This window comes from Simochromis diagramma, unplaced genomic scaffold (assembly GCF_900408965.1).
Source record: "Simochromis diagramma unplaced genomic scaffold, fSimDia1.1 OVJJ01000802.1, whole genome shotgun sequence".
In the NCBI taxonomy this organism is placed as follows: Eukaryota; Metazoa; Chordata; class Actinopteri; order Cichliformes; family Cichlidae; genus Simochromis; species Simochromis diagramma.
The window spans coordinates 19,048,007-19,065,365 of NW_024387492.1; the positions used below are offsets into that span (position 1 = coordinate 19,048,007).

At 38.4% G+C, this 17,359-nt stretch overlaps 1 protein-coding gene across 5 annotated transcripts in view; it reads left to right on the plus strand.

Annotated features, from left to right (window-relative positions):
• Nucleotides 1-399: 399 nt before the first annotated feature.
• Nucleotides 400-17,359, plus strand: part of fam184ab (family with sequence similarity 184 member Ab) — a 206,115-nt gene continuing 189,155 nt past the window's right edge. For 2 of the 5 annotated variants that reach the window (XM_040018043.1, XM_040018044.1), the window contains exon 1: nucleotides 401-1,104. In XM_040018043.1, coding sequence (XP_039873977.1) covers nucleotides 943-1,104 — 162 coding nt within the window. In that variant the 5' untranslated portion in view covers nucleotides 401-942. Of the gene's footprint in view, nucleotides 1,105-17,359 lie in introns of all 5 variants that reach the window. The other 3 variants (XM_040018042.1, XM_040018045.1, XM_040018046.1) reach the window with 3 other exon arrangements.

Sequence of the window (17,359 nt, forward strand, 5' to 3'; positions counted from 1 at the left end):
TGTATAAGTCATTACTTTTTTGGTTTTGCCTAATTTAAAGCCTAATTAGATTGTATTTCTACTTTATGCTTTGGATTCAGATTAGTTTCAATGAAGCCTGTGAAGTTTTAAAAAGCTGTTGACACGTCTCAATAAAGTAATGAATCAAAGCCTCAAAGGCTGCTTAGGCGATCAGCGTCATTTCTTCTATATTTTATTTCATTTTTGTTATATTTTAAGAACGAAAAATCGTAAACGATATTATTTTTATTTCCGTTAACTAAAATGGACACCTACTTTTAGCGTAGTTAATTATAGTAACCGTATTTTGGTGTTGGCAAGCTGTACGTGAGCACGTTTCGTTTTGTCCGACTGCACGTGAATGCAGCGCTGCTCCCATCCTACGTGAATGCAGCATAAACTGTTGAGGTGATCCATGGCAACAGAGGAGCAGCAGCCAACCGCCGAGCCTGTCCTACACGCTCACACACACATAACCCCAGTCTCTACTCACTTCTTCCTCAGTGTAGCCGGAATGCACCGAGGAGGAATCACTGTTAACGGCTGCCGCTGACAAATTTCTGTATCAAGGTGACCGACCGGGAGCCAACCCGCCAACCAGCTCCCTGGAAACGGCTGCACATCAGCGCCAGGTGACAGCAGACTGGACCCGCTGAAAACGGACGCATTCTTAACGGACAAGATGGTAGTAGCTCATGTTTCCGGACCTTAAAATTACCCATTTCACCCCTCTGGTGTACTATTACCCCGACAGAAGCAAAAATGAAACCAATTCTTAACAGTCTGTGGGCTCAAAAGGCTTCATATTTCTGATTTTTTTTTTCGGCAAAAACATAAATCCTCCACAGTCCCAGTCCTACACACCGCTCATTAGCACCGTCCAGTTTATTATTGTAATTACTGCCCATATCTTTCTCGAGCATCTGAGGCATCATCGTGAAGATGGCGACTGGGTCGGGTTGGCAGCAGCGCTACTGCCCTGCCGGTCAGGGGAAATTTAGCACATCCTCGGCATCCAGCATGTCCTTTCAGTCCGGCATCGCCATGGAATATACCCAAGACCTACACCTGAAGATGAGCAAGAAGATAGCACAGCTAACAAAGGTAAGGATCATTTTTTAGGAGGCCTCCTCTGCACTCTCTCTTCAACCCTTGGGTAAGACCCTGTACCTGCTGTTCTGGTGTGAGAACTGGGCACCAAACTCCATTGGAAATTTGCCCGTTTAGCAATTAAACTTGTGTCGGTTTACATGTCTAACGAGCACAACAAGACTGACATTTTTTAGTGGATCTCCTGGGTGTTCTTGTACTTTCGGGGTCCATTTAAGGCAACATTTATTCGTCTGATAAAAAATAATTAACTCCTAAAGTAGGATATGCTCACTACAGCTGTAAATCGCTTTGGTTTAAAGGAAGTTAAAGTTGGATTTAAGTTAAATGCATGCTGCTTGGTGTTTGAATTGTGAGCCGAAAGAAGCAGCAGCTCTGAATGCCTCATGGCATACTGAAATCTAAAAGCATACAAAAGCCCTCAAAGTTTGATATTTTATTTTAGTGAGTTTGGCGTGATTTCTTACCTGGGAGGTACGAGCTGCCTCAAGGTCTGCTTGGATGCTGCATTTTAAGCGAGCAGCGGGTCATCACAACATCAGCCATCTCATTCATTAATCATCTTTAGCAGCACCGACTCTTCTGGCATTTAGTTTTACTTCTCATGCATAAGTGTTGTATGCAGTTAAACTAAACCCTCCCTGAAAACTTTGATCCCTCATAGTATCAAGCATTATGCAATTATGCAAATTTGTGTACTGTATATATTTTGGAGATCATTTACAGTATATATGGTTGCTCTAGACCAGCAGACTTGAATGATATTCCTCTACACCACCCGCATGTATGGTCTTTCAAGGGCATTTTAAATGATTTTCACCTCAAAGCAGGATCAGTTCTTTTATGTCACTTGCCAAACTTTGGCGTCTCCAAAACATTGGCTCCATGTCAGTACATGTTTCTGGCTCCAGGGTGTCATTATCATCGAGCTGGGGGGTCCACCAGGCACTTGTACATGTTTCCAGGTGGCTTCTGAAGGGTTTGACGCCTGGAGTTGGTGATATATACTCTGAGGATTTGCCTCTGACTTCTAAGTATAAGATTTGTGCTCTTTTTGTGCTGAGAGAGTGGATGCTTAAAAAAAACAAAAAAACAACAATTCAGCAGCCTTGGGCTAGGTGTGTGCCAAGCCTTAGTTCAGAGTGGACGCTTTAAAGTCACAATGAAATACAAAAGGGTCTTTTCGACCGTGGTAGCTAATTAACCATCGTAATATGCAGCATAGCTTTTAATAATAATTTAAAGGAAATTGCACATGTAATATTTTTGTATTTTTTGCATAAATTTTTTAACTTAGTTTTTGTGTTTATTTGCCACAGTTTTGTTCAAATATTATGTAATGTTAAAGGTACAGGGATTTTTCTTCATGGTAACGTTTGGTATTTTATATGAAGATCCAACAGACCCCCTGCCAAAAAACAGTTATGTTCATTTTGATTTCATTTATTTAAGTTTAAAAGACATTTTTGTGTATGGCTACTGCAATGCCAAAAGAAATGTTAAGAAACAACAATACCTTTTTTTTAAAACTATTATTTTAACTATTATTTTAATTATGGAGGCAAAGTATATGATAGTGGAGCTTATTGTGAAGCAAAAAACCTTGCTTCTCTCAGCCTAGCTGCCCGGGTATGGTCATGTTTTGAATTTAATGTCCTAATTTAACATTGTCTCTTGTGTCTAAAATTTAATTTTACTTCCTCTGCTGTGATTTTTTATTTTTTGATCTTCACCTGTGTCTTGTTCCTTCCAGATCTCTCCACTTTCCTGATTACCCTATGTGTATAAATAGTCCTGCCCCTTTCCCTTGGTCTTTGTTGTGGTGTCTATATCTGTTCCTGTGCGTGCCTCATGAAAGGTTTTCTTTTAAATAATTAGTCTGCCTGGAGTCCTGCATTTAGGTCCTTAATTCTGACACCTAGGTGCAGGTGCTGTGTCCCGTCATCTGACAGCCCAGTCAAAAGAAGAACTGATTACAGACGTTAGTCCTAATCTTTCAGTTCACGCTTTGGCGTGCCTTGGACAGAGAATATTGGAAAAGCACAAATATATTCTTTTGTTTTGCAATAATCACATTCTAAGCTGATGGTTTTTTTTTTGTTTGTTTGTTTTTTAAATCTTAATTACATTGAAAGGAACCTTTGCTCTGAAGAGCTGGGTTTTGAAATTTAGTGTGATTAATGTCCCCATTTCATTTTGAATCTATAACATTAATTTCTATAATATTATGTAGTAATGCTGTCTTTTTGCATAATTCTGGACAACAGAAGCAGACAAATTTGGGTGCAACAAAATTATTATTAGGATGCTACAAGGAGCTAAACATAACCCCCTTAACATTGTGTTGTCAGACTATATTTTGCTTATGAAAAATGTTCTCTTAACATAGTGTTAGAATTGCTAGAACTCAGTGGATTCTAAGGAGGTATAAAAATTAATTAAATAAAAACTACTATGCTTACTAAAAAAGTAAGCATAGAAATAACAAATAATATAACCTACACTAAAAAAATAACAACATCCATCTTTTCATCACTGTTAAAAAATCTGGACTCTAATGCCATATATAAACTGCACACTCCAGTTTAAACACTGGAGTGTTTATAATTTACAGTTTTTGTGTTATAGTGTTGATAAACCTAACCTCACAGTGGACAGGACTCATGAAAGTTTTTTTTTTCATTGTCTATCCAGGTAAATCCTCACTTCCAGTTCCATTTTTGTTTCCAGTTCTGCACCTGTACACTTACCACGGATCATCGGTCAGCAACAGGGTAGAAAACATTTAAATCAGGCACTTCTATGAAAGCCTGCATGATGCTGCAGAGTAGTTTAATCTACATTTTCTCAGTGAGAGTCAGCTTTTAATCCATTTCATTTAGAATTCCAATTCAAGGTGCTAAACTGTTAAAAAATAAGATAATTCATAGTTTAACTAAATATTTTTACTTGCAGTCTATCAAGAAAACGGCTGATATTTTGATGTGTTTACCAACAAGATTGGGTTTTTTCTCTCTTCATCAACAATTCCTTCTTGATATATTGTCTTTAATGCCACTGTTGGCTCTTGTATAGGAAGTATAACAACAAAACATGAATTTAAGACAGTGATGGGAAACACAAAATAGCAATTTACACAATTTTTACTGCACCTGTATCCCAATAATTCATTTACAATAAAACATTTTCAAGATTGGCATCAAATATTTACATTAACATAAGAAAAATAACTAATGAAACAATGCCATGGAATTTAAAAATGACATATATTTCATTTTTATTAAGCCATTTTCAGCCTATATATTGAAGTACAAGAAAAAATGTCTTCAAAGAAAAAGTGGAGAAGCACTAATTTCATAGCGGCATTAAAACGCAGTGAAACAGAGGCTGAGATAAAAACCGTATTTCCAGTGAGTGTGCACCAACTGACACAATAGTAGATGTTGTTTTCATACGCCAAGTCACATGATCACCACAAGTTCCCACAGGCGACACATCTGAGCCTCATGTCTCCAGTGCCTTGTTGTGTTAGGCCACGACAAAGCAGGGGAGGGGAACAGGCTGATAGCATTCGGCCCATCTGCTGACCGCTGATCTCTGCAGAGTGAGAGATGCATTCAGGAATAAATTGCAACCTTGGAACCTCTCTGAGCCACTCTCGTGACACATCTCTGCCTGGATGATTTCCAGCTCGCTGTCACAGAATGATTCGGGAGCGATTGACGCATCTCTTTAGTCCCGTATTTTAACTGAATTATCTGAATCTATAGTGTCTGCTTTACAAGTTATGATTTTTCAAAATCTTTTGTCTTTTTTCCCTCATTTCGTTTTTATAATCTGGTCATGATTTTTAATCCTGATAACATCAGCCAGCTTGCTACAGTGCTACTGTAATTCTGTTTTTTGTTATCCTAACTATTTTATAGTTACTAAAATTTTGCAATACTTTATATAGTTTACATTACTATTGCATAATACAATAAATTATTTTGTTACGTACAAAGACAAAATAATTGCTTGAGAGACAAAGTGGGCAAATCTCAACTTCAGCCAGAGAGCAAAGCATGCCATCGATTGACATGTTACAGGCTGGTGAATAAATTACAGGATTACGTTGGCAGGTGAAGCCTGAAGTAAACTAGAGACAAACCATCAGCAACAAAGCAGTGCATGATGAGCGAATTGCTTCCTGCGTGGAAGCAGTCTTAAATGCGTGAATGAGGATTTGGAAAGTAAAAATCTCAGCAAGGAGAATCAGCTCATGCTGGTGTGCATGCTCTCCTCATAATTAAACGCTATAACTGCTTAATGTGAACATATGTAACTCCTGCCAGGTTAAATCGTCATAATAAAAATACAGGAATACATATAATAAATGCAGCATGTTTTAAAGCTTGTATTTGTGGTTTCCGTGATGGAGTGTTTCCCATTGAGGAGTCTGGATAACCTGTGCATCGCAGACTCAAAATACATTTCAGTCTCAAAGTCGTGCTGACTGACATGAAAACATGTGAGAATTTGTGTCCGTGAACGTGAACAAAGACAGTGCTTGTACGTGACCACTTCAACTTTTGCTATGAGAGCAGGCTGACAGCTGTAGCATGCGTCAGTGAAGCAGTGTTATCATTTCAATGCTCTGTACGTTTTTGCTGGGATTTCATGCAAAGTCAGTAAGTCAGTTATCGATTGCCATTCTCCTGGGATGCTGAATTTCATGATTTGTGATGCAAGACTTGTTGGCACTGTTCTTTAAGACTTCATGCAGTAATTTTTAATCCCACAAAGCTGCTTGCCTTTGTGTACTGCTGGGATTTCACTGTCATAATTTTTCTTTTTTTTCATAAGTTACACTCTCTGATGGCTTTCTTTTTATTGTAGTGTTTCTGTCAAAAAGAAGGCAGTGCAGGGGCTTTGCTGCTATGGAAACAAGTTTTAAATGATAATTCAGGGCAATGTACTGTAAGAAGTGGGCTGATGATTTTCATAACAAAAAAAATACGCTTGATCTTGTAGGCTGTCCACAGTGAGTCAGGAGTGAGGTTTCTGGTTGTTGTCAGAGCTCTGGGAAACAGAGAGGGCAGCATGTCATTTTGCATCGTCAGGAGAAGGCTTTATAACAAATGTATTACCTAGCCTAGGGTGTGTGTGTGTGTGTGTGTGTGTGTGTGTGTGTGTGTGTGTGTGTGTGTGTGTGTGTTTCATCTGCAATGCCTGACTGACTTTAGTGTTGAAGTGAGTCAGAAATAGACCTCTGAGTTCTCTGTGCATTTCTGGACGAAGGGATCAGAAGAGACAGAGATACTGAAATACCATGGACAGTGTGTGTGTGTGTGTGTGTGTGTGTGTGTGTAATTCATATTATGTGGTGCTGCAGCACCAAATCAGCGTATAAACATTTCAGCAAAGATGTTTTCAAATATAGTTTGAGAAAATAAAAAAAGTATGTTTTTTTTTTTTTGTTTTTTTTTTACCTCAATATCAAACCATCTCTGCTGATTCATTATCTCATTTTTCTAAAGCTTTGTTAAATCCATTCATATAAATAAATAGATGTAAACACTATGATGTCACTGATTACTTTTGCATTTTTCCCATTGTTTTTTTTTTTTCCCTTAATAGCCAGAAGTACTTTAAAAAAATGACAGCTGAACGTGGTAGTGTAATTAAAAGATGGGCAGACTTACTGTTTTTTGGGGGTTTTGGGTTTTTTTGGGAGTCAGAAGTGAGCACATTTGGACAAGAGTGTTTAGTAGTATGCCACCAGCTAACACATTTCCTTCATAAATGATATGGATGCATCGCGGGGAAACAGGTTCCTCCTAATTAGTGCTAAGTAGCATATAAATGAAATGCAAGAATTTCAAACAGGGCTGCTATTAAATGCAAACTAAATGAAGAGCATTTTCCATCCTTCTTTTCCAAGGACCAGTATCATCGATGGCAAGTGACCTGATTCAAAGTATGACTCTAGTGCCACAAGGTACAGTGCAATGGCAGTGAGACACCAATATATACAGAAGTCAAATGTAACTTCAAAAGTAGTGTTAGTAGTGTTTTACCTGATGTTTTTAAGTAAAATTATAACAGAACGACTTAAAACTTTAGTTAAAGTTAGCCTTGTTATTCTTCAACAGTCTGAACAGTACAGACATATAAAAAAGCTTGAAATGGAAAAATATTTTCTCCTTGGGATGTTGTATCTTGGGTTGAGATTTTTAACCAGCTGCTAAAAGAATTCCCATCATGCAACAGCAACAGTAATTTCCATCCACTGTTTGCTCTTCCTTCACATCGATGCAACTACAGAGAGCTCCAGCCATGCTCAGTCGAGTCATTTGCTTACTTGTAGGTTGCGCATCACCAGCTGTTGTTTCCAGCTTTAGCCCGAAACATTTTCTAGAGTATTTTGCAAAGTACTGTGTTGTAAGTAGCTCATTTACTAAATCGTAGTATGATTTACTAAATCATACAAAATCGTCATCGGAGGTTGACATGTGGCTCTACGGCATGTTTGAGCTTGTGTTGTTTTGCACGTTATGAAATGCGAAATGCACTGTCCATGGTAACACCACTATTCAAAATGTATAGTGGTGTTACCATGGACAGTTTGATATGGCACAGCCTTATCTTAAAGATATTCCTGGGCTGAAAAAAAGCAGTATTTTCACTTTAAAACGAATCAGAAAAAAATAAAAGAAAAACACGATTTGAAAATGATACATATTCTTCATTTTCTGACCAACTTTTAGTTCTAAACTCATCGTTTCCTGTCAGAGGCATGAAATAACTAAAATAGAGTGGTAGCTATCAAGTGCAAGAAATACATGCTTGGAGAATCAGCTTTAACAGACAGATCACCAAAAGATGTCCAAATCAATCAATGAAAAAACCCCAGAGAGAAATGCTTTATCTTTGGTTATGTGGTTTCAAGTTTTGATGGACTATAGTTTTGATGGCAGTCTAAAGGTTGTGGATGGCTGCTTTAAAAGTAACAGTTTGAATAGAGAAAAGGTTTTGCTTTTTTCTTATACTTATGCTTTTTTCTTTTATATGGATCTCTATAGCGTTGAAATAGGAACTGTAATCATAATTCACGATGACTCCACAAAAGTATGCAACATATACACTGCTTTATATTGTCTGTATCACATATAGACACTAAACAAGGTCCAACAGAAGATGATAAGAGGATTTGGTTTTATGCTCTGATTAAATGATATTCTGACTCAGACATATCCATAGAGAAATTTGTTAATTACATTTTTTTCCTCCCTAGTGAGACTTCTTTACAAGCAACTCAGAAAAGATGAGAAGATCCACACAAGCTGCTCTACAATCTGAGGCTTAGTAGTTTTCTAATTTTATATTCCCCACTATTCCCTTATTTCACATTGTGGCCAAGCGTCTGTTCAGTACTACAGAAAGAAGTACTCATGGTAGATAAAAGATGGATTTTTTTCTCTTTTGTAGAAATTTCCAGTTATTGTTCCTTGTTATTGTATTTAGTGACTGCACTGAAGACAACGCAGGAAAAGATAAATACACTATCATCACTTGGCAGCAGCATGTGCGTGTGTTGATGCCATAATCCAGGGGTGGTAGTGCAGTGATCTGTGTAGCCGGGGCAGGGTTAGAGCGCAGATGGTCAGAGCAACATGAGTCCAGATCTGGGAATAGAGTACTGCTTGCTGATTGGGATTTTAAAGCCTGATACTGTGCACACAGATTTTTAAACAAGTAAGAAGATTTCAAATTGAAATATATTTCAATGATTAACTAATCTTTATCGACTTAAAGACTTGATACTGCTGCTTCTCCTGTTAATGGTCATATTAGCTGTAGCAATTAGCATCCATTTGATACTGTTATTTCAACATAGCTGCTCTAAATATGGACAACAAAGCAGAGGCTGCATGATTAAAACCTGGATAACGTCCTTTTAAATAAACTGAATTCTACTCCCAACTCAGTGAAGTGACCTGGAAGTATCTGTGTGGCAGTTGTACCAAGAGCTGGTTGAATTCTCTAAAAATGTAGGAAAGGTGTTTCAATTCTTCCTTTATTACCTCATTCAGCAGAGGATACACTGGGCCATTCTTAATAAAAAGAAAGGAGATAATGCAGTCCCACAAGTCATAACGACACCCTGCCTGATGGTTCAGCTCATGTAACATGAATATTACAGTGCTGTAATAATGTTTCTTGTTGAGCTGTTGCCTGGAGTGAAGAACACGGGTGTCTATAAAAGCTGTGTCCCAAAACGTCGGCTACATCCTTCGGAGGCCGCATTTGAAGGCCGATTATGTCACAGCCAGGCGACGAAGGCTGTCCCAATTCGTCGACTCCTTCAAATGCGGCCGACAAATGCGTCCTTCATTTCCCCGATTTTGAAGGATGGGTTGGGTGTGTCCTTCGTGGCCCACCATATCCTAGAATTCATAGCGCGGCCCAGCCAATTCCAGTTTCCAAGAATGGTGGCCGCCAATGTTCCCTCTAAGCTGCGCACGCGCGCAATAGTGCACTGCTGGCACGGTCTCTGCGCACAGAAAATCTGCGTTGCGCACAAAAAAAAAAATCGAACCTGAATTGAGATTTAAATTAAAACTTTAACAATTCTGTTTTGCAGTGTTAGTCAGTAAGTGACTGGTGGCTCCCGTATGGGATTAGAACCTTATCCCATAGTCCAGCCAATAATGCGATTCACATTCGTATATACGCAGCTAATCAACGTCGTTGACAGACTATGACAGCGTCCTTATGTGCCGACACGTTAATGACAACATGTACAACCATTGGAGATGTGAGCAGGACAGACAGAACAATTGACGGAAAAAGTGTGGACTTTATACCAGTTTTTAAATTGTGTTGATAGGCCACGTAAAACCAGAGTTATGATAAAAATAAATGTAAATGCTGCAATTTGATTATTTTAATAAACCATGTAACTTGGATGGATTCGATGCTGGCGTGACCACAGTGCAGACGTCTGCTATTGCTCACAGTGGTCCAAGGGACCACTCAGGGAGTTCGTGAACCTTCATTTATGCACAGCTGTATTAATGTTCTGACACAGCATTTCAGGCATGTTGAGGTCTGGACTTTGACTAGACCAGTGCAGCACCTTGACTCCTTTCTCTTACAGTCTTTGTGTTGCTTGTGATTTGCTGCTGTGCTTGGATTATTGTCCTGTTGCATGACCCAGTTTTAGCCGGACATACAATAAGCTGTTAGACAGATGGCCTAACATTGATTCAAGAATGCATTGGTGTACAGAGGAGTTCATGGTCGACTCAATATCCGCAAGGTGCGTCGGTCATCACCCCATCCCTCACAGTGGATGTGCGGTGTTTGTGCTGATATGCTGTATTTTGCTTTTCTCTAAATGTGGCCATGCTTTATGGCCAGTCATCTCCACTCTGACCTCATCATTCTGAGCACTGTGCTTCCCTTTCCCCCCACAAATGCTTATTAATTCTCCTTTACACTTTTCAATGACCTCATTACTTTTCCATCAAGGAAATGTGATTAGGAGAAGAAGGTAGGAGTTAAGTCTTTGGACTCTGTCCTTGGATTCTTGAAATGATGTGGTACCAGGGATCTGTGGCAAATGAAAAAGTTCTTTTAATGACTTATGCCATCCAGTCTATTTGAAAATTGGTTGAGAATTCAGCAAATTCTGGTGATTGTTTTTCTCTACCTTGTATATGCCACAGGAGGTTGTCCTACAATGACATTGTAGCAGAGGATTCGAATGCAGAGTAAACAGGCAAACAAAATGCAGTCAGCAATGCAGTTCACAAAGTCCGTTTAGAAAATTACTGATCAGTTTAACTCGGGGTTTTTAGTTAGAAAAGAGTCTTAATCTATCCAGAATTTAAGTAATTACTGACTTGAATGGAGATGTCCCTCTGACAGCTCAGTTTGAACTACCTAAGTTAAAGTCTATCTGTGTGTTATTCTGTTGAGTGCCACACCAAATCACAAGTCCTAGTTCAGATCTTGTAAGGATGGAAGTGGGATTTGATTACAAGCTGCTGTTTGTCTCAGAAAACATTCCAAGGAGCAGCCGCGGTATCCTTTCAGACTACTTTCTTGAGGTGACAAACAAAGAAGATTGGCTCTTATAGGGCGCTAAAGATACTGGCCATGAATTTCAGCTTTGTGATTTCTAACTATAATTTTGGGAGAATGAAAACACAGGAATAATGGTGTGTGTGTGTGTGTGTGTGTGTGTGTGTGTGTGTGTGTGAGAGAGAGAGAGAGAGAGAGAGAGAGAGAGAAAAGCGGCATGCTGCTGCTGCTGCTGTGAGGAGTACAGCTTATTAACCTCTGCAGGATGCTCCTTCACTGATTGTCACAATTCTCTGTCAGATTTCATTAAGATACGCCCACACACTCACACTTACACTGAAACACAAACATACAGGGAGCTGAGCACAAAGATAGGGGGTGAGATGGGAGCATATTGGCTTGAAGCACTATCCAGAACAAATAAAGCATTGCCGACATGCCTGTTGACACACAGACGCACCCACACACACAAAACTGTGCACACACACACACAGACACGTTCTTGGATGTACACACATGTGGCTTATGGCGTCGCGAGGTGCACATGGAGGGTAATTTGATGAGTCATTCTTAATGTTTGACCTTGACTGTTTCCTCTGCCTTTGGACAGCCAAAAGCCACATCGCTGCTCGTCTTTTCTGCCCCGATTTATTTGGCTGACGCTGCAGCAACTCATGTCGCAGCAACAGGCGAGACGCGGAGCAACACCGGTGCACAATTGGTCATTACATACCCCTGATATATCAAACAAACACTCAGCTGTCTTTGTGGAAAATCTCATAAGAGGAGAAGAGTGTCTTCCACCTCCAATATGATGAAGGTTTGCCTGTAAACACAGTCGGTGTGTTTTTATTGTTACTGTTATGAGATGTCTGATGTGAGAACTCATTCCAGCGCAGTGTGGCAGGGTTGTACTCAGAAGCCTGTAAAAGCTGCAGTGGGACCTGCCTCACTGATTCACTGGATGACTAATGTTCATATAAGATTTTTGGAAATTTTAAGGCTTAAATGGCATTTATTGTATGACAATTTATGGAGTAGCAAAGTCTTTTTGTTGCTTCAATTCACATGTGTTGTATTTTTATTTTTGAAGGTGACATTGAGCTTATTAGGCCAGCTGAATATAATTAAAATTGTTAAGGTGTAAGTATTTGTCAGTCAATCAAAGAAAAATAAGTTTTATCTATTGTGATAATCATTTAATCATTTAGATAACTTTTTAAGCTTAAAGTTCAACTGCAACTGAATACCATTACACACTGTGTTATTGTTGAGGAGAACAAGTAAGCGTATCAGGGTTTGGCATAACTGGCCTGATTCATTTAAGTTTAAGTTTAAGTTGAAAACAAAGTGGACGAACCCTCGCTAAGAAACATTTGTTTGATAAATTAGTATCAGCATTTATGACATCTGAAAAATTAACAATAAAAAGAGAGAGAGGCAAAAAAGAAACAGTCCTCGTCAATGTTGTCAATGGTGTATTTCCATAATTTGTCCACATTGCATCATTGTTCAACTATAAAAAAGAAATCTCAGCTCAGTAAAATTTCAACTTTTGCAGAGAGAGTAAAAAAACATGCCAGGAAACAACCTCGCACCAATATTTTTTTCACTTCCATGAACCAGTAATGGCCCAAAAGGATGTAATCCATCATTGCTTTGTCACAAATTGCCTGCAACAAGGCGTGCTCTGCACAGGATTGTTTTCACTGTGAGGGCTTTCAGGTGATGTAACAGTCCTTCTGGTGGCCATATTGAAAGGCAGCAGCTTGTGGGCAAGAGCAGCTGCGCAGAGCTGGTTGTGTTTGTAGATGTAGAGCAAAAACCACATCATTAGAGCTGGAATTGAAATTGTGGTAAACATTTCTACACTGAGTATTTTGACCAAGAAATCACTGTTGGTATGATATATTTACCAGCATAGTATTATCTGGAGTATTTGCTAACCTAAGAAGGTAGGTGATTGTTGAACTGTAGTTGTCTCTTGTTTTATAACCTTGTGTTGTATTGTTGTGTTGTGTTGTACCCTGAAATGGACCGGAGGATGAAGGGAATAACAATAAAGATATCTAGATAATAACCAAGAAAGTTAAATTAATAAATAAATCAACACAATAATGAAAAGTTTAACTTAATGATACCTAAAGAAAGTCAGTAGTCAAAGAGTTTTCAGCTGTTAGATCACCATGGTAACTTATGCTGAGCGTATGACCTGATCCGGAGTCAGTTTTAGTTTAAAATTGGTTTTAAGTGGCAGTTTTTCAGGAATTATGTTGATGACATTTTGCTCTACGTGCGATCCAGTTTCTCTCCAGTAAGAACACCTGCCACCTGTTGAACATCACCTGACTAACACTACCAAATCAAGCCCTGGTACAAGCTTACAGGAACACAAACTGTACATGTATTCATTTAGTAATGTAGAAATATATTTTTATAATTAATATACTCATAAGTAGTAAAGTTTTACACTGCTTGATTTGCAGATACTAGAACACAGATTTTAAAAAATGAACTATTTGTAGGCTCTTAATCAGTAAAAATGTATTTCCCTTTGACTTGTCCACAAACTAAAGTTATTCCCACTTCCCCCTTCATCAGACTGTCAAACATCAATAAACAGCTTTAATGTTTAAATGGCTCAAGTTTCACATTTCTAAAGCGTTCTGCTGTAACAGCTATTCATTTGTGAATTAGTGAAGATCTAAGACTTCTCACAGCATCACTTTCTTTAATTATTTGCAGCAGCAATATTGCTATTTGGCTTTTTATTTACTTTTGAATAGATCTTTGTCACACATTCTTTTGCTGAAGTCTGAGGCTGCAGTAAGCAGCACTCGGTTTTCTGCAGTGAAACAGTTGAATGATGCATCAAAGCCTCGTTTCGTATGACCGCACACAGAGCCTGAAGCACAAAGGTTTAGCAGAGAAAGATGATAACCACCATTGTGATAATTCTTATCTCAGACTGGGGGTTTAGATTTTGTCAAGCCCCCTAACATAGATAAAACCATATTGCACTTGCTTCATTGTATTTCACTCTGGCGACCACTGGACCTGGCCAGCTCTTTTTCCTAACTTTTATTCTCCTCTGTTGATTGGTGAGGGACTATATTTGCTTTTTACTTGATGATATATATAATGAAATATTTGCGCAATGTCTTTTAATTCAATATATTGACAAAGCACCAGTCCCAGAGATTTTAAAAGAGTATCTTAGCCAAAAGCACAGATTCTGAAAGATATAAAATGCTGCAGAATAAAGGAGCAATCAGTTGTATGGATCTGTATAACTTACAGCTTTGATGTGGAAAAAAGAAATAAAGCTACACACCTTTGCACATGAGTGCATTTCGTGGGCTGGATTTCTGTGTATAATCCATCAGTGATGACAACTGTGGGCCAGTTTTTCCTCTCCACAACAACTGTAATTTTTATTAGACTTATTTCCTCTGCATTCCTCTGTGTCTGTTTATTTCAGCTCAAATTCACGGACTAGAATAAAGGTTTATCAGAAAAGACCGTCTGACATATTTACATAAAGTGTAAAGTGTTCATCAGTGCCCTAAATTGATGTGGGAATAAACAGTACTGACTGAAAGCCACTACAAAGTGAAGACCTACTAACTTGACACCAGCCCACACACTTAACAAGAAAAGGGAGCTGTTTGGCAGACGTTGTCAGTAGCAAGCAAGCATCAGGATTTTCGAGGCTAAAGTCTGCTTCGACTTTCTCTTCTTTTCTTGGCAGCGGCGTGAGCCTACTCGGCCACCAGGGATCCATCTTTACTCACTGGGTTCTGTTTCTCTTCACTGATGGGAGAGATGGGCCTAACACTGGCAGTTACCCTCTCCTTCTCACCGTGTGCATCATTTTGGTATAAGCTCATAGAAATAGCTGAGGGCAGTGGCTTGCATATGATTGCTCAACAATAAAAAACTGTTATTGCTTTCACTTTTGCAGTTATGTCTTTCTTAAAGTTTGTTGCTGAAGTAAGTTTCTTTCAGATATATTTGATTCTTTGCTAAGTATCTGGCTTATACAAGAGTGAAGTGTTTATTTCTTTTTTCCTGACTGTGGATCTGAATTATTATCAGTGTTCAAAGAATATATGTGTAAAAGTGGCCCAATTCAAAATGAAATAGTTCAAACTGTATTGGGTGTAATAGTTCAGACCTGTTCTTTTAAACTTATTTTATTTTATTTATTTATTTAAGAGAAGACTGATAAGCGTCTTTTTAAACATCAACTTGAGTAATAATAGGTGAGACTGGTGAGCAAGTTTAAACATAAAACACAGACTGGGCGAGTTAGTAGACCTGTGGATCTATGGTAAAAAAGTGACCAGTTCTGCTTCTAGTCTGTCCACTTCTATTGGAAAATCGTGGCCATCCCTAATCCCTGTAACACCCAATTATGCCAAACAGTAGCAGCATCAGCAGCAGAAACGTGGTACACTACTACTCAAAAAGTGGGAAAAACACATTATTATTATTGTAAGTACCCAAAAATGTCCTTTTGCTGCTCACTTCTATATAATGTTTTTAATCATTAATAATCCATTAATGTCCTTGTATACTTCTTTGGTGATGTGTCTTCAATCTGAAGGCAGAGAAGAGAACTACCTGCATACTGTGACATGTGAATTTGATGCCTTCAAATGATTTGTTATTCATATTACGCTGTAATCTTTACATAAACGTTAGTATTGAATATTCACTCTTCAGTTGCTGTTTGCTCTTTCGTTTTGCACTTTTATTTATTCTCCTGAAGACCATGCCCCTCTTGGCTCCTTCTAAAATTGGCAGGCCTGTGTTTACTCCTCTCTTCTTCACATCCTCTCTCCATGTCTCTGTTTATCAGTCTGTCCTTCCCTCAAGCTAAAGGACATCCAAACAACAGCAGGGCTCGCCATGACTTCACCCAGTCTTCAGTCTGTCCTCCTATTAAGATAAGATGAAACCAATCCCTCAGGGGATATTATGGTCAGTAGTCAACAGCGATGGGATAAAGGACATAATACGGTAGTAACTTGAAACTTAAGTTATCCCAGTAAAGAAAATTTAATTTAAATTGGATGAATCTTCCTATGTAATGTATATGTATAATGCATATATTGACATAGAGAAAAACAATTTGACACCAGTTCATCAACATTTCCAGCTCTTTTTATAGCTTTTAAGTCGCATTAGGGAATTATTGAGGCCAAACTTTAATTTGGAATCTGTTATAAAGACAGAAGTAGAGCCAAAATGATTGAATCGCAATCTGTGAGACAATATGTTCACTAATAAATTAACCAAATTTTGGGAAATTGTTTGTTCATAACTTATTAGTATATTTCTGATCATTTCCACATATTTCCATCTATCTGCACAGTCCTCTGGCCTTTCTTTGCTGACATCTTGACAACCCCATGACTCAGCATTGCTCCTTTTATATCAGTCAGTTTTCTGAGGGGTGGTTTATGTCCAATCAATAAAGCTCTTTCTCTACAAATGCCTACCTTGCTTCTCTTTGCCTCTTTGTGCTTTACAGGAATTTAAATGTTCCTTTAATTCACTCTTGGTCCCTTTTTTCTTGTTTATGTGGAAGATTGCAGCATTAGATATGTACTTTAGCTGCAGTAAAGCTCTAAACTGAAATGCTGAGGTAGAAAGAACAAGATTTGTAACCTGTTTTAATTTATTGAGCTTGTTTATAGAAGAATTTCATAATACAATCTACCTGTTTAATCAGCCAAAAATGACAAAAAATAAAACCATTAACAGAGGAAAATAATATAGCTCAACCTCGTTTATCCAGAAAGAAATGTTGTTGATAAGGGCACATCTCTGCCTAGGGCAGCTGACAGACTAAAAGCTAAATCACTGTAGAACATGCTGCTGCTTCACTGCTCTCTGTACTTTTAAAGCACAAAATACACCACCTTTATAGCCCAAACAGCTGACACCATCTGTGCCATCAATGCCAAGTACAAGTTTCCTTTTTTTAAAACATCAAACTGCTTTTATGTGCAAATGGTTAAAATGCTAAAAAGTGAGAAATGTCAGCACTAATTAAAGTAAAATGCAGCAACTGAACCACAGACTTGGTGAGTAATTGCAAACATGAAGGAAGAATGTGACTTAAACTTCCACCGTGGGAAGGAAAAACATCCAATACGTTAAGTCATGA